At 35.9% G+C, this 21,068-nt stretch overlaps 1 protein-coding gene across 7 annotated transcripts in view; it reads left to right on the top strand.

Annotated features, from left to right (window-relative positions):
• Positions 1–21,068, top strand: part of SPATA17 (spermatogenesis associated 17) — a 189,531-nt gene that overhangs the window by 84,099 nt on the left and 84,364 nt on the right. For 4 of the 7 annotated variants that reach the window (XM_040697419.2, XM_040697418.2, XM_419414.8 and 1 more), the window contains one exon: positions 5,616–5,768. The exons of 1 other annotated variant lie outside the window; for it this stretch is intronic. In XM_040697419.2, the coding sequence (XP_040553353.1) occupies positions 5,616–5,696 (81 nt within the window). In that variant the 3' untranslated portion in view covers positions 5,697–5,768. Of the gene's footprint in view, positions 1–5,615; positions 5,769–6,124; positions 8,798–21,068 lie in introns of those variants that run through there. 2 more of the 7 variants (XR_005858125.2, XM_040697417.2) reach the window with 2 other exon arrangements.

Genomic DNA, 21,068 nt, shown 5'->3' with positions numbered 1-21,068 from the left:
TTAGCTGCTGAAACTATGCCCAAGAAATAGGTTGTGTGGCCCATGGGAAGTAGTGTGTGGCCATTATTAATGTCCCAGCTCATATCTCTCCATAGGTCTTCTGACCAATGCTGCTTAAAGAGACTAAATGTACAACAGGGAATTAAAAATTATAGTACCCCTTTCACTGTCTGAAATATTGTAAACTTGTTTCACTGAGGCCAGGATTGGTGTCAATGTACTTTGTGTGAAAAGTGCAATAGAAGCATTAGTATTTGACAGCCCTGGTTGAAATAAGTGAAATTAATGGAGCTCTTTTCATATAAGACAAGGCCGTGGCACCCCTTTCATGCTGCTTACAGACAGAGAAAAGTCAATACTTTTTTATTACTTGATGCTGACCTACATTCTGCACTACAAGTGCCAGGCCCACTAATTGGTTTCAGTTGTGAGAAAAGTTTGCCCCAAAGAAACACTAGAGCAGATAAATCAATCTTTTTTAGGGTAGCTTAGTGGGTTTTGAGCACTTGAAATGACATTTCTGTTGTATTGACAGAATGGGTTGTTACACTCATTTTGTCATGTCAGAAGGCCCCATACTAGTTGGAAGTATTGTTAACCAGTATTGATAAATTTGCTAAGAATAAAAGTTAGCTGGATCAACATTTCACTTGAATAACAACTTGCCATTTCTGGTTTTCTTTCTTGTTAGAGACCTCTGTGGCTATTAATAGGTCAGGAGGTTTACAATGACTGTTCAATTTAAAACTCTAATTTTACTATTACAAGCATTAAGATCATAGGGAATACTTAAATATGACCACAGTTTTAAACAGAGAGGGTTGTGGACTATGGCTGTACAATGGCTCTTGGAAGAGCTGCCTGATTTTCAAATGAGGTATGCACATGAGCTGTATCTCACCTTTATGGAAAAAAGTAAGATTGCGCAGTGTGCTTACCACATGCTAAGGAACTATAGCATGGATTTTCATGCAGAATTTCTCCCTGCATTCTCTAAAGTCATGCTATTTTTCTGTAGGTACTGATTTCAAGCAAAAGAGAAGTGATATTTGTTCTCTGTTTTTACTGTGCAGTAGCAAAGTACACATGAATACGGAACTAGTGTTCTAGTAACTTTTCAGTTGTTCCTTCTGCCACTGACTCCTAACTGAAGTTTCCTGAAACCATAGGTCTCTAGAGGAGCAACAGATATTCTAGCATAAATAAAAAAAAAAAATTAAAAATTAAAAAAAAAAAAATAAAGAAAGGTTTTAAGATCCAAACCTTGCACTGATTGGTTAAAAATTGCACAGCACATGGAATCTTAGTTGACATCATGCAATCATAATGTGTCTTTCGTATTTTTAAACTGGCTCAAAAGAAAACTTGGTGCTCTGAATCAGTGCTGTAGGGAGAGGGTACGTGATTATTAGAGAGGATATTTGATTTATCTTTGAAATAGTTATACATGCTACTTCTCCTCACCCAGAAAGAAAATCTCCATTCATATAACCGTATGCAACTTTAAACTTTATTTATGTAACAAAATCTCTTTTTATGGAATCATAGAATCATCTGCATTGGGAAAAATCTTAAAGATCATCTAGTCTCACCATCACCTAACACTGCCAAGTCCACCATTAAATGACATCCCTAAGCACTACATCCACATATCCTTATTCTCAAGGGATGTCAACTCCACCACATCCCTGGACAGCCCATTCCAATGTATAACCATCCTTTCTGTTTAGAAATTCTTCCTAATATCTGATCTAATCCTTCTCTGTTGCAACTTAAGGCTGTTGCCTTGTATTCTATCATCTCTTTTCAAGTAGATGTAGAGAACAATGTGGTACCCTTGACCCTCATCTTTCCCAAACTAAACAACCTCAGTTCATTCTGCCTCTCCTCATAAGTCTTGTTTTCCAGTCCCCTCACTGACTCTGCTACTCTTCTCTACAAGTGCTCAAGCAACTCAATATCTTTCTTGTAGTGAGGGGCTCAAAATGGCAAAATAGTCAACAAAATGAATTTTTGTCTTAATAGACAAAGACTATGGAATACTGTAAAGCAGAAATCAAAGTTAATGGTAAGTGAATTGTTCCAAGCTTATCATATGCTTATTAGCTTCTTAAATGTTATGGACTTGGTAGATTTTCTGTAAGAAGTAACCTGAAGTGTATATCCAGGAGCTAAGAATAAATTGTTGCAATGGTACTTTCTGGCCTTTAAATTTGTGAGTGGACATGCTGCTGCTGTTTGCCTACTTTGGACTGAAGTGGTTGACTTTCCACTTTATTAAAATTCCCAGCTTGAACATGTTTCCTAGCTCTTTCCAAAGTACATTTTTATTTTATAGGAAATTGTACAGTGCACTCAAGATTGTTTGGAAAAAAGCATTGTTAGTAGAGATATATCACTAGAAATGTGAGGCAACACATTTTTGAAGGCCTGAAGCTGATGTACATCCAATTGTAGCTCTGCAAGCTTTTGCTTGTTTGCCCATTGTTTGTACGTTGTCTTTATATTTATGTATGTCCATGTACACAGATGTGAATTTCCTTTAAAATTTGCTTCAATAATAACTTTCCAAAGATAAACTATGTGAGCATTTGGCAGATCTAATCTGTGGCATCAGAGTGTGCTAATTGAGACAAATCTTTATTTGGTGGCTTTATGTCACCTTTTTATCTTAATTGTTTGGAACTGATGAGTGCACAGGACAGTTAAGTAGTCAAATATATTGAAAGAGTTCATAGGTCTTGTTAAGCTCTGCCATTTGGATTGAGTCACTTAAAATTTACTAGAGTGAAAGGAATCAAAGCTTGACAAGTTTAAAAAGGAGGTGTTATATTAACTTGGCTTGGGAATTTAAAAATAGGTCTCATGTCATGCAAATTACAGGTCTCCGATTTTGGGAATTATATTGCACTATAAAAATGCATTGTTAAAAAAATTAATAAATGAAGAAAACTCAGATCCATGCTCCTAAGATCTTGGAGCAGCAAAAAACTATTTCACCAATACATGGGAATTTGCATTTGTAAGCTAATTCATTCCTGCTACCATCAGTGATAGGATGAAAATAATTATGGAAGAGTGTGTTTTTCTGCTCTTGCAACTTTTGTTCTTGCAAAATAATCAAAATAATTCAAAATATTTTTTTACATAACTCTGTTATATATTTATATTTACATAACTCAGTAAATTCAGTACTCTAGCCATCAACTACAATGATATAATGGGATGGGCTCAATTCAGTGAGAAGAAGTAGATCTTGCAAGGCTAAATGATATTTTCAGCACTATTTTAGACTGTTAAAAACTGATTAAGAACTGTCTCTTTAAATATAGAAATGACTGCCTGTCTTTTCCTCAAAATATATTCATATTTTATGTGCATTTTGTGCAACATTCATCTAGTACTCATTATAAACTTCTTAAATTAGTCAAACTGTAAGGCCAGTAATAATTCCATTATCCGTCAGACTGTGTGATGTTTCCCAAATGTGGTTGAACATAACTGCTGTCGTCATAATCAGAGCCAGTTGTTTAAATGCTCAGTTGTGAGTATCTAGTGAGATAGCTTTAAATAACAAGATAAACAGTGCAGCTGCCAACCCAAAGTAATCTTACACTGAGGGGGCGTGTGGCACAGAAAATTTCCTCTTTGTCATCTTGATTTGAGTTTGAAGCTGGACCTGGGCTTAGTTCCAGCTCAAAAAACTGTTCACTTCAAAGGCTCCTAAATCGTCCCAAGGAGCTAATTTTGGCAGCCAATTGTTTTTGTTTGGCCAGGCATCCTAATAGCAAAAGCCGTCTGCTCCAGAAAATGAAGACTTCTTCAGTGCTCAGAGTCGCCATTCCTGATTTTATCCTGATGTAGGGGGTGTACACCTGTTTCCCTGTCTCACCCCAATTTCTCTGCTTTTTTTTCTTCTCAAATTGTTAGACCAGAGCTTAACTCTCCTGTATGTAAATAAGACTGCTTCCCATTTTCAAAAGAAAGGATGGTCTAGTCTGCTCTGAATTGCCTGAATTGACAATTTTTCCTGCATTCTGAAGGTGTTTGTGATGCCAAACACGCAATGAAAATTAAAATTGTGTGCCATTCTTAGTTATAATATGAAAATATACAAATAGGCAGTTTCTGTTGGGTAAGAATCTGGGAGGCACAATTAATTAAAGAATACCACAGAGGAAGTATTTCATTTTGAATGTATTTATCTACCTTGCTGCTTTAAGATTTATGCTCTAGAGTGTTGAAGGAATCATACCAAATAAATTTAAGTACCCGATGTAAGAAAAGATGTGGACATGGTATGGAAGTATGAAGTATGGAAGTGCAGGAGGTGAAACTTAGGTGCATGAAGTCAGTGTTAGCATGGAGCTTACCATAAGTCATAGTTGCATTGCCTGCTTGTGGAGATTCAAGTGAACTGTGGGCTGTGAGGTAAATAAACAAAAATTATCTAGGAAATTATAATTCTGTTTCAAATCAACAAAAACAAATGTTTTTATGTTATTATTGTTATGTAATTATGTTATCATTTTGTTTTTGAGAGAAAACCAAACTTTTCACATTGAGTAATGTGTTGTGAAGCTACATATTTTGGCTTGTCCGCAGACATTTTATGAAGACTCATTGCATTTCCATAAAACCTTTTCATGAACATCATTTTGGCAGTGGAAAATTTTCTCTTAGAAGTTAACCATTAGAGCCTGGGAAGCTGATAATGCCTCTTTAACATGTTACTTCCTGAAAAGAAAAGAAGATTTTAATGAACAAGTATTTTCCATGGCTGATAATATTCTTAATATTCCAGAGTCAATGAAAATATCTTTTTTAGGAATGTTTTGATGATACTAAATATGTGGTCTTGCTACAGGTGTTAATTAGTAAGTAGCTAAACCAGAATAACATTTAGAATACTTAGCTTATTTGACATGCTTGTTTTTCACTTGTGTTTCTATTTCACTCCAGGGCAAGGTTCACTTTCATTTCTCATATTCAGTGTGGATTTGTAAACATCTGCATTTTAAAAAATTCAGTGTAAGAATGAATAAATTTTCCTGGAAAAAAAAAAAAGTGCTCAGAAATCATCCTGCTTGTATTCTTTCTGCCACAGTTCTTTAGTCAATTTAATGGTCAATTTGATAACGCTAATATTTATGTAATATACATCTTTTTTTTTTATTTATTCTCTCCCATGCAGCTGATTTTATATCTGTATTCTAAGTTTACACAAGGTAGAAAAGTTAAAAAATGGCAAAAATAACCTTCTGTCTTTATCTTACCTGGTTCCCACAGAGGAGAATAGAATTTTGTAAACCATGAGTCATAAACAACAGTAAAATCTGTCTTGTGAGCCTGGAAATCTTTGCAGTGCCTAAAGTTACTTAGAACTGTATTTTAAAAACGTATTTTCTCGCATCTGTATCAAGAGATTATTTTCTTCTCCAATTTTATATTAAAATGTACATTTTGTATGCACATTATTTTTTGAAATTTATATTCTAATCTGTTAGGAAATCTAACTAGAAGAGAATATTTAGTATTCTAAAGTACTATGAGAAATAAAAGGTAAACACATGAAAACTAAATTTAACATTCCTTTTTGTCTCTCATTTCTTTAGGACTTTCAAACTGTGTTACCATCGATTGTTCTCTTCGAGAAGTTTGGAAAAACTTACTCAAAAGCTGGGCAAATAGTGTAATCATTCTGTAAACTATGCAATGTAAGACACTTGATAAGTAATCAATAAATGTAATACAGCAAATGCACAGCAGTATGTTGACTGAATGTCCCATAAATTACCTTTTTGTAAAGTGATGTATACTATGTCTCAAGTACTGTTAATTGATTTTGCTTGATCTTTAAGCAATACAGCTTTCAACATTAATCAAAGGTGGGGTTTTTTTGTGTGTGCTTTTGAAAAAGAAGTTAGTGTTATCTTAGGAAAATTGGATGACACTTAGAAACTATTTCTGAAAATGCTATATTTTATTTAAATGCAAATTCTTTATGATACAAAACTAGACAAATCAAGTAAAAGACTCCAAGACACACTTGTTAGAGATTTGCAAGTTAGGCTAGTTCTAAAAAAGAGAAAAATTAAATCTATTTTTTTTCTCTCAACTACAGATATATCTGCTTCATCATTGTTCTTCATCATTTTCTCTGTTAATCTACATCCTTTTTGAAATACATCTTTTCAGAGGGACAGTGGAAGTAGGTAGGCTATTTAAATGTAAGATGCTATTTTAAATCTTCTAAGTCCTGTGTGGGTGATATAACTTTACTGCTGAAAAATGAAAGTTCTATCAGTTCCATATATACCTTATTATTGAATTACTTTTTCTATATCTACTTAATTTTCTTTGTCAATATCTATGTATTTAGTCTCGGTCCTGTGTTAAGCAGCCTTTTACACAGGAACATATTCATGTGATGCTTATCAAAGAACATACCTGATCACACAAATCTGGAATTAGATTGCTATGTTTTCTAGCACGCAGTTCAACTGCAAAATGTTGAATAGCTTCAAAGCTCATTAATTTCAAAAGACTCCAAGAAGTTCAGCATTTTGTGAGGACCAAAAAATAAATCAGTCCTTCAAATGACATAAGTGAATTTTTACAGGAGTTTTCTGCTACCACACTCTCTCTTCAGTTCATTTGAATGTATTTGAATCAAGTAGTAATTTATCAGATAGTATTTGGTTATAGTGTTTGAATCAGATATTCAGTGATAGGCTTTTTATTACTGAATTTCGTTCTATTATTTTCTTGTCCTCTCCAAGTGTTCGGGAAAACTCTATAGGATGTAGGCATATGTAAACATGTCTGAGCACTTTCTGAAGTAGGATTCACAAATTTCACTTCCATAGGTTTTCAGCTGTTTGCCACTGTGGAAAAGTTCTAGAGCTGCACAAGAGTGAAAGCTCTTTCAGTTCCATTGCAGTAGGTTATGAGTTTAAGTATTGGCTGTAGTGTTGCTACGTTTTGGAATTTGTGATTTTAATGGTTTGAAAACTTTATTATTCTACATGGAAATGAAAAATTCATTCTGAAAAGTGAGAAGGAGGCACCTCAATGGATGAGTCTCCCCATTAAGATTTAATCTCATCAAATGTATTCAGAGTGCTTTAGTTGTTTGTGGAGGGGTTTGAGCATGATACACTTGTGCAAAACTGTTGATGAATAAAGATGCCACAGTAATTTTTAGATGTGAAAGCTATCTATTTGATTGCTTCAGCTTTAAGGTAGTTCATCACTTCAGAGAAATTCACCCTGTGTTGCCTCTTTAACTCCATACCACAGTTTCCCATCAGTTCGATTAGAAATGGCAATGCCTTTATCAGATTAGGCTTTCTTTCTCTTTCTTCCCTTCAGTATCTCTGACCCCAGAACAAAACAAAGCTTGCCATGCAAACTGGCACTGGAATAGCAGTAGTGCTCCATAGCAGAGTCCGCAGCACAGATGAAGGTTGAAACCTTCTTGTTTATTTTAATTGTTTGACTAATAATATATATATATATATAAATAACCCAAGAAGTATACATGCATAAATATATTTATTTGCCTCCTCTTAACAAGCAATGAAACAAGTGAAAAAAAGAAACAACAAAAAATGCAAAAAAAACCCACTGTTTCTCATCAACTAGGTCCTTCCCACAAGCCCCTTTACACTGTTTACTTTAATTGATCAGTATTTCTCCTTTCTTCTCTCCCTCCCTCCTTCCCTCTCTGCTTTCCTTCCTTCTCTCCCTCCCTTCCTTCCTTCCTCCCTCTGTTACTGAATAGTGTGTACTTCAGAGGAGATTCTTCTGTTTTATAGGGGGTGTTGCAACCTATTCTCAATGTTCAGTCTTAGAAACATAGGATGGGTATGGATAGAGGCACAGGGAAAGGAACACTGAAAATCTGAAGTGAACTAAAGAATCTGAAAGATGTATAGTTCCCTAGAAGTCTAGTAGGATATGATAATTGACAGATTACTCACAGCAGTATCCAAAACTCAAAAGAATCACTGCAATGCCAGAGAAGTAGATGAGTGTAAGTCATAAGTCCTTAGGAAAAAAAAAAAAAGTAATTACTCTGATTGCCTCATCAAATAAAGTCAATTTTGGTTGAAATAAAAATATGAATAATAAAGCATCCCTAGCTAAAATATATCAAAGCATCCTAGTAGCTGTTTTCTAGAATTAAAAAAAGTATCTTCAGCCTGAAGCTAGAGATGTCTGCTTCTCAGACATGGAAACACAAATGTTTTGTTGTCATTTGGACTGATTTAATCCACTTGCATAGAAGAAAAAAATACTGTTGGGCATTTTCATACTGCATGGCAAAAGAAGCTTATCAAATACCTTCAGGAAGCAGCAGATACTGGGAAGAACGTGTAATACCATTTTGGTAGCAGAATGTTACTATGCCACTTGTATAACACATAAAAAGATCGTAACTTAATACTTTGACACTCAGTCCTACCTGTTCACCTCAAGTACATCATATATCTTGACAGAGTCAAACAATAATGTTATTTATTCCTATACCACATACACTGGCCCACATTCCAGGTGTTAAAGATTTGAAGCATTTATGCTAATAATCTTTGGGTTTAACCACTAGTGGGGATCTCTGCACTTATAAAAAGGATTCAGGCAAAGTCATTAAAATGGAATATTTTTCTGCTACAAGTTGCTCACTGGATCTCACGTCATGAAATTTTCAGGGATATTTGAAATGTCTGGTAACATTTCTTCTCAAAGAATCTATCTGCTGTTACCCTGTGGATTAAAGATCTTTCAGTGGTGCTGCCCAATAATTTTGTTTCACTCCTTCATAAATGGTGTCATTAACACAGAAAATCTCTTAGTTTAAGCAATTCAAGGGCTGTCTTCTGGGCTGATCCAAGATCCTCTCAACACTCCTCATAGAAAACATTTAGCTTGTAATGCCCTCTAGAGGCAGAATTACTATAATAGTGTTGACTACATTTTGATTTACTCTGTACACAATTTTCTGGTCCAAATTTGATGCTGTAGTTTTCAAGCAACAGGGCATTTTTTGGTTGGTTAGTTGTTGTTTAAAATAATCTACACTTCAAATTGTATGACAGAAGAGGTCCTGATGATAGGAGCACTGTGAGTGATCTGGGTCCTGCATTCTGGATTTATAGTGAAGGTTGCATCCAGCTGAGCTGTGACCACATTTAAACTGCAAAGTAAAATAATGATGCTTGTAAACAACAACACAGTTTGACATACCAATGCTTGACACTGTATAAGGCTCTGAGAAGATCAAATTTCAAAAATATTTCCAAGAGATTATTGCTATTCCAGAAGATGTGTTTGCAACATATCCTCCATAAGTCAGTGGTCCTCAGTTTAATGAATCCATAAATGCTGCATAGAGGAGTCTGTTAGGAGGATGAGGATCTTGGACTCTTACAGCCATAGGATCCTGTATTCAGAACAGTAGAGACCAAAAACCAGAGAAAATACGTAATTCGTTAACTGTAAAATTTGGGTATTGAAACAGAAATACTACGAACACAAAGGAGCCACACTCTTGTCATCAGAAACAGAATTTGGACCTTGGAGCTTTATTTGTCTTCAGTGCTTTCTTAATACATTTTTTTAATCTGTTTTCTTTCACTAGTTGACAAAGGTTTCTGATAATTCTGGAAAAACATCAGCAAAGAATATCAGACACTGAAAAGCTGGCTTGGCTTCACATTCCTCCATCTTTTAATAGTTCAGCTCATTAATGAGAAAATCATCTGGCTGCTGGCACAATCAGATACAGTCACTTATCAGTACATTGAGTTCAGTTTATAGTACTCCGATTCATATTCATGATCAGAAGATGCAGTGGAGCAATTCGTTAGTGTACTGCTGCATTAAGCAATCACTGCCAAAATGTGACATATTGAGAGTTTGCATTAAACTGCTTCCTTTGAGAATCTTTTGGTTAAGAAATTCCTAAGTGCGGAAATCTGTTGAGATAAATCATTCAGGCACTTCAAGAAAAAAGCATTGATGCTCCATGTATATAATGTTTGATTTAAAAAAATATCCACTGACTGGTGCTGTTGTATGTGTGGCATGGTAGCATCCTCACATGTAAGTTAAGGCTACTGTGACAGCCATTAATGCACATAGACTAGATTAGAACTGTCCCAAACTGAACTCTCATATCTCTTTACTACTTTATGCTATCTAGTGAATCTTAATATTGCTTTTGCTTTGGTGAAAATATTCAACAAGGTAAAAAAGAGCCTGTCTACATAATGTATCTCTGGTTGCTGAACAAATAAGGGGCACTTGCAATTACAGGCTATGTGTTCTCATACCATGATAACTATCTTTAAAGATGGACAGTGTTTGCCAGTTATTAAGACATGCTTCTTGTGAAAAGAAGATGAGAACAGGTTTAGTTGCCTTTTTACTTTTTCTCCATACATTTGTGGTATGGCATGGTGGTAATTCCTCATCCACATGCTTCATTTGATTCCACCATATCATTTTCTAGTAACAACAGTTGTTCTTCCAGTTTATTACCACTTCATTAGATTTATAGTCTGAGCTACTCTGGTGGAGAGGTAGATAAAGAAAGAACTGTAGATTTTAATCATTTACACATAAGCAAAACAAGTGCTAAACTTTCTTTTTAATATACTCTTAAAGTAACTTCTCTCTCGAGCAGGATCATTCTCCATTTTTCTTGCTGATATTGCTGATGTTTGGGCAAAATCTAGGCAAGTGAATCACTGTGCATAGGATGCAAAACGAACATGAAACAGACTGTCCATACTTTACGTTTTTGCGGCATCTCACACGACTCACATCTTGCATCTCACACATGCCTACTAGTTTTGAACAAAATTATGCAGCCAGATGTGTTTCAGACCCTGGCCAAACAAACTGACGTGGTCTCTTGTTACTTCAGAAGATATTTCCTGGCTTCATTTTACCTATTTTTCAAAGCTACGTGCCAGGTATGTTAAATTCCTGTGTTCCTGCTAGGAATCATTCACTCTCCTGCATTTTTCCATGCTTGATCTTTTCTTTTATCCTCTCTATTGCTCCATTTTTAGAGCAACATAGCATATCCATAGTTTATACTAATGATGGCATAAAAACAAACAAACAAACAAAAAAACTCCAAAAATCTTACTTAAACATATATTGGGAATAAAAATCTCAAATATTGAAGAAATTTGTGTCCCTTAAAATTTATTTCCCTCCTGAGATACAGTCCCCTGTATTAGTAGATAGATTTCCTCCTCTACAAAACTTTGCCATCTACAGATGAAGCAGGAATTGGCTTGCCATCAATATTTCACTTTTGACAAAAGACGAAATGGAGAATTCTGAAGAAGTCAGTGTGGATTTCGAATCACATCAAAACATTTTTTCCAAGCAGAAAGATCTTGTTCATTTCTTCACAGTTCCCTGAACACACATGACAGTAACATAAGCATGAACATTTTGCAACCAATGGCTGACTGGACAGCATATTTCTAAATCACAGAATACAACAAAAAGTTTAATGACAAATGTATTTTCAGAAGTTAAATTTCATCCCCAAGTTATCTTCAGCACAGATGATTACTTAAACTATCCAAATTGCTGGGCTGTTTAAAAAGTCATTTACAATGGGTGCATTCATATGTGTCTCCACTGATGTACATATTTCTTTCAGTAGTAGAAACTGGATGTGGAAGAGGTCAGTGCTGAACTCCAAATCTCTACAGACTTGCCAGAGCCCATCATACTTCTGGGGGGTTCTGTTGCATCACAATTGGTCGTGTTTCACAAGAGGGCTCATGTGCCCTATTCAGAAGAGTGACCCTTCTGTGCTATTGCCTCACAAATCTAAAGGAAAGATAAGTTACTTGATAAGGGAAAAGACCACACAGCAAGCATAAGAACCAGGCCAAACAAGCAAATAAAGTAGTAACTGGAAGAAATGTGGAAACAATCTTCCCTATGAAATCTATCCAGTGACACATATTAAAAGTTGTGAGAACATTTTATCCAGATGTCAAACAGGAAAATGGAAGAGGCGGAATTATTCTGGGCAAGGGTGTGAATCAGTCCCTGTTATTCAAAACAGTTGTGTCAATCATTCTAAATCTACAGTGGAGTGACTCAAAGCAATGTCTCTGCAGTAAAGAATCAACTGACAAGTCGCTGTTGCCCCTGAGAATGCAGAAACTCTGGCTGAGACCACTTTTCACATAGATATCTGGGGCCACAGCTCCTACAACTTGTTAGTTCGTCATTTGTAGTCAAATGACAGTTGAAAAGGATGACCGTGACAGGCAGCTGTGTCTGTAAACATCAAGAGAGAGCTTATGTTTGACCTAGTTCTGGGAATGATTAACACATGACTTAGCTCTCATTCATTTCTATTCATGGTCATATATCTCACAGCTGTTGCCGAACACCAAGAATCAGGAAACGTTTTTGATGACTTTATATTTTACAAGTGCATAATCGAGTGGTGGGATCTTACCATTTATGACAAGAAGATATGCTTCTATTTAAAAGACAGGAATATTAGCTCTGGTTCCTTTTACATTTTTGTTTCTATTTAGTCATCAGCATATTCTGGTAATGTGAAAACAGTGACAAGATATTTCATTTCTCATAAAATATATCCATTTACTTATTTAATTCTTTATAGCTGCTATGCACTGAGTTGAAATCAGCTGTTGTACAATTGAATCAACATCCACTAAAAATCTTTAAGATGCTTGAAAGGTTTCAAAGTGCAGGTCTCTTTTAATATAATATTTTTACAGTGAGGACTGTGTGATTATTTGTCAGGCATAATCATAGCCAAAATGATGAGGCACTTTTACTAAATCAGTATTTATCCCACTTACATCGTTCTTATTATTACATATGCATATATATACAATAGGTATGTATACGTATATACATGTATGTATCTATGGCCAATACAAAATGTCCCAGTGCCACAAAGAATTCACATGCATGCACATAGAAGTTCATAGTTTTGTCAGAGATTGGATGTGGTAGGTCATTTGCTGCTCAGTAGCAACCTGGTGAGTCACACCTCAGAACTAAAAGAGGATCTCCATTCCATTGCCAGGAAAGGTTTCTGGCAGGTTTGACCTGAAGAAGACAGTGAGGCACATTATATTATGCACAACACTAACCGTTCTTGGGGAAGGTTTTAGAAGCTATGACCAAGGACCGGCATGCCCAAAGATCTGTAGATCCTATAACAATTTACCTGAGAATTTTTTGCAAATTTCTCATACAGTATTATTGTAAGGGATCTCTAGTAGTGAAACATGTAAAATCTGGCTCTTTGGGGTATCTCTATTTCCTTTTTCTTTTTCCCTTTTTTTTTTTTTTTTTCCTTTCTGCTTCCTTCTTTCTGATTTGTCTTTGATAATGATTGCTCCAAATATCAGCAGATTTTGATGGGATATGCTCACCTCTCACTGGTGTTTGCTTTCTCCGTTCACACATATGACTGATATAAGCAAACTTGTAAAGATGTTTGTATGCACACTGTTTTCAAAGCCACTCTAGCTGAAGGTGTTCAAAGCTGGAAAAAATGCACTCTTTCATCATAGCTTCTTTTAAGAACAGAAAAATTTGTCAAAGAAAATAGTTTCTTACAAAGCTGATTGTCATAACAAGGGTAAAAAAAAATTGCTCTTATTTAAGAACATAGAAAAATTGAAGCTTCGGAGAGCTGTGAATGTTCACTCCTTTGATTTTGTTATTCTTCTGTTTTTCCCAGTCCAGCAGCTAGCCAGAATGACTAATGATTTGTTATTACTTTATTAACAATAAATGTATTTTGATGCCTATTTAGAAGAAGAAAATATAATCTGTGCCAGCAATTCCTGCGAATTCTTTCTGAGGAATCACAAATTCTATTGTGAATATGAAAAGTTCATTTGACGAGCCAAAATTTGAAGGACGCAGATATTTTCCCCAGTAATTATATATGGAGATAGATTAAGCTGACTAGCTTTCATTCAAATCCAAATTATTCATAAATTCCAGATTGCTCATAGCTTAGAGAAAAGGTAACATTTTCCAGTACCATAATTCTCTCATCAGAAAGCCTGAAGTGATAGGTGAGAGAAGATTCACCTTGTACAAGTCACTACTAACCTTCTGTTGAACTTGATTACTATTAGGTTGCCCCAGTTTTTACACTGATAAAAGGAACCTGACCGTGCTGTTTGTCAAAATATATTGATAAACTGGCTCTTCACAGCATGACCACATTTAGCTGATACGTCTGTTACTCAGATTGTCACATAGAGTTAGCAAAACATATCGAAGATTAGATTTTTTATTGCTGTCTATAAGTTTGAAGCAAGGACGTGCGTGATGGATCTTGGCACTTTTCTATGCAAAAATTTTAAGTGAATAGGATTAGAAACAACTGAGTCATCTTCTCTAAAAATGCCTTGTAAGAATTGCTGCTAAGACATGAATATAGGTCTGAAAAGCTGTGTTTTTAGTGCAGTGTCCAATAGATTTTCATAAAGGAAAAATATTCTTCCACCAAGAAAGAGAATGTTAGAGATGATCAGAATTGGGGTGACAATTCACTAGTTATTTGCTTAATATATGTAACTCCTCCGTTCTTCTCAAATTCTTTTTGTTTACTTTTGTTCTTTAAAATACGTGGAAGAATAGCATAAGTTGTATAGCCCACTAATTGTTAGAAACTTACCTACCTGAATACAGTTTTGCACAGTATGCGGTGCAACAGTTTAAATTAGAGGTGACAAACATAGGAGTCCCAAGCAACTCAAAGCAGAAGGTATGTTTCCCTTCCTACTGATGAGACTGAAATGGTACCAAGCTGAAGGGCAAAGCAGATTGCCAGCTGTGGAGCAAGGGCAGTAAAGCTATGGGGTTAACTCAAGGTCCTAGCTGTGGGCCTAACCCAACTGGCTGCTTGGGTTTACTGAGGCTATTCAGAAGCTTTTTGCTTTCACTTCCTTTAAACTACTCTTGGAACATCAGAGCTAGGAAATATGTATTTTATAACTCTACTTCATAAAACTTTCAATAAGTTGCTTGGAGTGTCTGCAAAACAGGTTATTCCTACACTTCTTTGACAGAGCTAACTTTAAAAAATACACTTGAACAACCATGTAACATAATGTCAGAAAGTTACTTCTATGTCACTAAGTGGAATTAAAAGCTGAAAATAATTTATTCTCCCTCGTAATCCTAATGATGCCCCTTCAGATAATGAAACCTGTTTGTATTTGTTACCAAGTGATGGTTTATATGACAGATATAATCCAGATTTTCATGAGTCAAAGGAAATGTTTACTAATTTTTTCCAAAATACAAAAATGGCACTGATGATGCAAAATAATCCAAATGTCCATTTAGGGATCTAATATCAAACATATCAGAAAAGAGGAAGGTGTGAAACTGAGCAAATTTTTATGCAGATATTGATTGGTTCCATAGAAAACTATAGCAGGATCCTCAAGTAAACAGTTACTCTGCACTTTGTCACAACTTATATCTTAAAAAAAAAAAAAAAAAAAAGAAGAAGAAGAACAGGCAGGAAAAGTAGTGATGCATGTCTGATATTGATGGAAAGCAAGTACATACCTCATCCATTGAAAACATTGATCAAGGCCACTTTGCTCTTTTTTAATGATGGCCCCATAAATCTGCCAGCATCAATGAAAGTCACTGTTATCTACTCGAAGTTCTAAATAGGTAAACTGAGAAAGCTAAGTCATAGATAATGGCTCTTTACATCCAGAGGCAAAATTGTCACACTTCTCTCTTGAAACTATCCCCTTTGTTTTATTTTGTTTTGTTTATTGCTGTTGTTTTTGGCTTTTGTTTTTGTTTTAAAAAAACATGAACGTATGTAGGGCACATTGTAAGCAAGAAATTCCACATACCCATAGTGGTTTTTAATGAAATAGTTTTAATGTTTGAAGACTTTTTTGCACATTTTTTTTCTCCATGGATTTCAGCCAAAAAGAATGAGAGCCAAACAGGGTGTGGCATTTTTCCATTCACGGTCTATTGACTATGGCAAGCAATTTTGAATAAAATATGCTGGAAAAAAATGATATTCCAGTTGAATGTCAGTTAGTTTGTGGTTTAAGGTAAAATCAGAACTGGGATTTCAGTTCAATGGCTATGAAACTCTACAAGCTGCTGCTTATCAAAATGATATGAAAATGGTTCATTCTGACTGGATCTTCACCCAGAAATCTGTACCTGAGCCAAAATTTCATATTCTTATTTCAGATTTTATAGTAATTCCCAGGGTATTTTTAACATCATCCAACCAAAATAAAAGCAGAATGTGGGGGATGGGCCTGAAATGATGAAACAAATATCTGTTGCCAGTTAGGTGATTGGGCTTGACTACGACCTTCCCATAACATCTTTACATCTTCTGTGAGTAATAGGGTGAGGCTAAAAGGAAGTTTGTGCTATTGCTGGAACAGAAGCCATACTGCAGGTGCTTCAGTCACAGGACTGGTCCAAATAAGCTGCTTTGTACGACGGGAGAAGACTAGGAAATCTAGTCATCTGGTTGTATGATCATTTTAAAACATAACCATATAATCATAGCTGAGGAAGCATTGCAATGGTCAAAATTGCCACTTGCAAAATGTTTACTTCACATTTGTCAGAGACATCTCAGCAATACCAGGGCAGGCTGAAGAATCCTTTTGGAGAAACACAGTATAAAACAGATTACCATTTCAACATTTAAAATAACTCAGTCCTGAACTATACCTCAGTGGAAGACTTTCACACAGTGAGAAACAATAAGCACTCTTGCTCTAAAGAGATGCTGAGAACATTTTGAAAAGGATTTTTTTTCTTTGCTTTGAGATTCTCAAAGAGATTCTCTGGGCAGATCTGACTGAATTTCAGCTATCTTGGCAATGAAATCCCTCTTCTGCCTTGCCCCAACACACACCCCTGTGTAATATGTACGTGAATCTCAGAAACAGATGGAGTACACTTTACCCAGAATCTAATCCTGGTGAGGTAGAGGGGCCAGATGGTCTCACTTTCCAAATGAAAACTTTCAGATAGTCTTTAAACTAAGCAAAGATTTTATTAACATTGATGGCTGGATATAGTGTAATACACAGAGAAGATTAATTAGGAACCCTAATTAAATGTAACAGTGTAAAAGAACCAGAGCACTATTTGGCATCAGACAGCTTTTTAAGATTCTTGTTGAAACCTGCATTCTGCAGCATGGCCGAGCTGCAAAGTGAACAACAGAAAAGCAGAAACAATGAGGTTTACTAAAAGGTGCCAAGCTCAATTCGATATGCAATCATTGAACATAATTTTTATAGAAAGAGGGCTGAAAGGAACCTTTAGAGGTCGTCTAGTTCATCCCCCTACCCCAAGGCAAGATCAACTATACCTAAATCATTCCTGACAGATGTTTGTCTAACCTGTTCTTATAAAACTCCAATCATGGAGATTCCAAAACATCCCTAGGCAATCCATTCCAGTGTTTAACTATCCTTGTTCTTTGAAAGTTTTCCAAATGTTTAAGTCTGAATCACCATTGCTTCAATTTAAGCTTGCAATTTGTTGTTTTTTGTTTGTTCTGTTGTCAAAGAGCATGGAGAAAAGGTTATTCCTTTCTTTTTTTTACCAAGTACCTTTTACAATTATGAAGATTGTTCATATGATTCCCTTCTTCTTGTTCAACCAAGCAAACAAAATTTTGTCGTTTTCTCCCCATTTTGACTTCCAATCATTTGTTTTCCCTCTTTATCTCTTTCAAAAAAGGCATCTGCAACTGAACATTGTAGCCATACTTACAGCTGTGCTGAGAAGCACAAATGGACTATATCACGTGCATTATGGGCAGCATTCTTGTTATGTTACTTGTGAGAGGCTTGCTTATTTTCTAAGGTTTAAGTTTGTTGTTTTACACTAAATTCATGCTCCTTTCCTACAGAACTCTTGCCTAGCCATATTCAGGTGGATTTTAATAAAAGCTGACTGAAAAAGTTGATTTAAAAAAAAAAACAAAAACAAAAAATACTTATTTACATGAAGACATCGTATCCCTCACACAAATGAGATGAGTCAATTTTCTTCAGACTGATAAAAGAATACACATCTGAAAGTAATGTCTCAGTTCTCAGACATACAGAGTGGAGACACTGAGGATACAAACATCACACATCTCTTCTCCCTTTACACTGTATTCTCATATCTTTGGTTTATAACAGGATATCTTGAGGACCGTGCACAGTAAGCAAAATAATGCTCCAACATTTTCATAACATCCTAACTTCTAGGCTGCTACTTAGTTGGTAATGCTTCTGCTCTCCTGATGAGGTTGTGCAATCTTACTCAGACTAATTTGGGTCTTCAAGAGGTGAACTGCATGCTTAGGTAAAGCAACTACAGCTGGTCGCCTGCCCATGGCACAGAGAGTGACTTCCAGGAACCTCCTCCTGATCCCGCTTGCACAGTGTGCTCCTGCTCCAGCTCCTACCCAGGATGCTGCAGTGAGACGAGCACAGGGAGAGCTACCTGGACTCTGGCTGCTGTGAAGGTTTGCTGAGACAAGCACGTTTATAGCTCACAGAAAAGGGAACAGATGTGCAGATTCAAGGAGTTTTATCTCCCTCAAATGCTGCAGTCACAGCTAAAGAAGTAAAACCAGATACTGGTGTGGGAGAAGCAGTGATGGCAAGCACTAATGCTGAAAGGATGCAGAGAGGGAGGAGAGGACAACTTCTCACACAGACAAGGATAAGTGAGAAGGACATTAATTACAGACTGCCCTGAAATAGTGACAGCGCCCAAACTGCCTCTCTTAACAACTTTCCTCTTCTGTAGTTTCCCATCATCAGCTGCATACCACCCTTTCCCACTACCAGTGTGCAGCACATATGGCCGCCTTGCAAGAATCACACAAATCATCCACTAAGTTCATTTTTATTAGTAGCTTCTGCTTAATTAAGGGATGCATCATGCTTCATCAATCAGCTTCTGTGCATTTGAGTCAGTCTCAGCCACTCTGCTGATTTAAACTCCACACTGATACATTTCTTATGCTATAAGCAAGAAGAGGCTTTAGGAAGCCAGGGGCAGAACTTGTGTCTCTCATACATCAAAGAGAAGTTTTCTGCCACTGCTATGTCAATAGTAGATCCACAGTGACTTACTGCTGTAATACACTGAAAAACTGATCTCAAAAACTAATGCAAAGAAAGTATTAGTGTTGGACAGGGAAAAGCTTAGTTGCAGACTGAAAGCTGTTGTTTATTTCTGAAGGTAAACCTTTTCCAGCTTTCTGTGATTTTCATTTTTGTTTTAATGAAGTAAGTTAAGCTTATGGATACTATGCTGGTTTATACTGGTGCATTTAACCTTGTTTAAGAAATTGCTGCAGAGGTGTTCACCACACAGGTGTGTCTAACACAGCTCAGTCCAGTGTCAAATTGGATGCAGTATAGCTTTACTTCCCACAATGGACACAGAAGTCCACACATGAGTGTTGTATCTATAGCCCAATGTTGGCCTGGTATCTCTTCATGATTCTGTGGAGTCAGATGTGTATGTTATTACAGATAATCACATTTCCTGGTCTCTCAGTTAATGATAAAAAGGACTATCTGTTATTAGAGTCTAGAATCTTTAAGGTTGGAAAGACCAGTAAGATCATCTAGCCCAACCATCAGCTCATCTCCAACATAACATTAAACTATGCACTATTTTTGTCAGTTCATTACTGGCTTCTGTATAGCACTCATAGCATCAACTTAGTTGATTAACTTCATTTGCTTAATAACATTAAAGATGCAATAGGTCAGATAGAATTGCATTGTAGCTTCTCTGTTGCAATCTCTTTCGTAGCCACAAATATACTTTTCCTGGATTCTTTCTGTAGAGGAAAGATTAATTCTAATTAATTATACCAAAGTCTGTTGTAGTTTTGTTGTTTGAGAAATTCATTAAGAAAGGGGACTCTCCAAAACACAACTCTTATAGAATCAAAATCAAGTTTAACTTTGGTCCTGTGATGTGAAAAGCTAATGCATTAACCCATCAGGTTATCTAGAACTTACACGCATCTTTTCAACAAAACATTAACTGAATGGAAGTAGCACCATAGCATGCATGCAGGCTACATCATCTAAAATATACAGGTCATCATTTTCCTCTGATGTTTTCATGGTAGCTTATCCTTTACATATTTTATTATTAATTTTTATGATAGCTATTAAAGGCCTTTAGATGCTCTATGAATTGCTTGCGTAATAGTGAATGTACAGTATATATGGTTTTTAATAGTACAATTAAGATAGATCCAACAGTTTAGCCATATTAATAGAAACATCTCAGTAATTAATATACTGTAAATGTTGCAAAAGCTACATACACATTTTACTACTGCAATGTGTCTATCAGGGTAAGTGTATTTAATTTGGTATTTTCCATGCATTCAGAAGGAGGTAGGAAATAAATCAGTTTTCCAAGATGCCTCTCACCCATGTTCAGATACCTGAAAATTCATAAGATCACCCTAGCCTAATTAAAGACAGGTGTTTGGTTACTAGCATTACCAGTCGTGACCCAAAATACCCTGACCTCTTCTCATTTTGTAATGTAATAATGAGAGTTAATGATTCTGGAAAGTGACACTAAATTGTGTTAGTGCCGGAGACTATTATTCAGTTGTGGTGAGAAGTCACACACAGACTTTATACATACTATGAAGGATGCAACAGAGATGGAGAACCACATGCAGTTCTGTAGACATCTGTGTCAGGATCTACTGGAAACTGACTATTCCAATCAAATTTATTTCCAAGAAAATAAACCTGTGAAGCAGATGACATGGTGCTGTGGACTACTGCCTTCTGGTAGATAGAATCTAGACCTGTCAAACTGATCATAAAGCCTAACAAAGGAACAGTGATGATCCAGTTCATTGCCTGTCATAAATTAATGACAAACAGTGTAGACTCTTCCAGTGTTTTGGTTTTATTTGTTGCTTTGCCCATAGAACTGCAAAACCTCCTTGGAAAATAGAT

This window comes from Gallus gallus, chromosome 3 (assembly GCF_016699485.2).
Source record: "Gallus gallus isolate bGalGal1 chromosome 3, bGalGal1.mat.broiler.GRCg7b, whole genome shotgun sequence".
NCBI lineage: Eukaryota > Metazoa > Chordata > Aves > Galliformes > Phasianidae > Gallus > Gallus gallus.
This window is presented reverse-complemented; position numbering and strand designations above follow the sequence as displayed.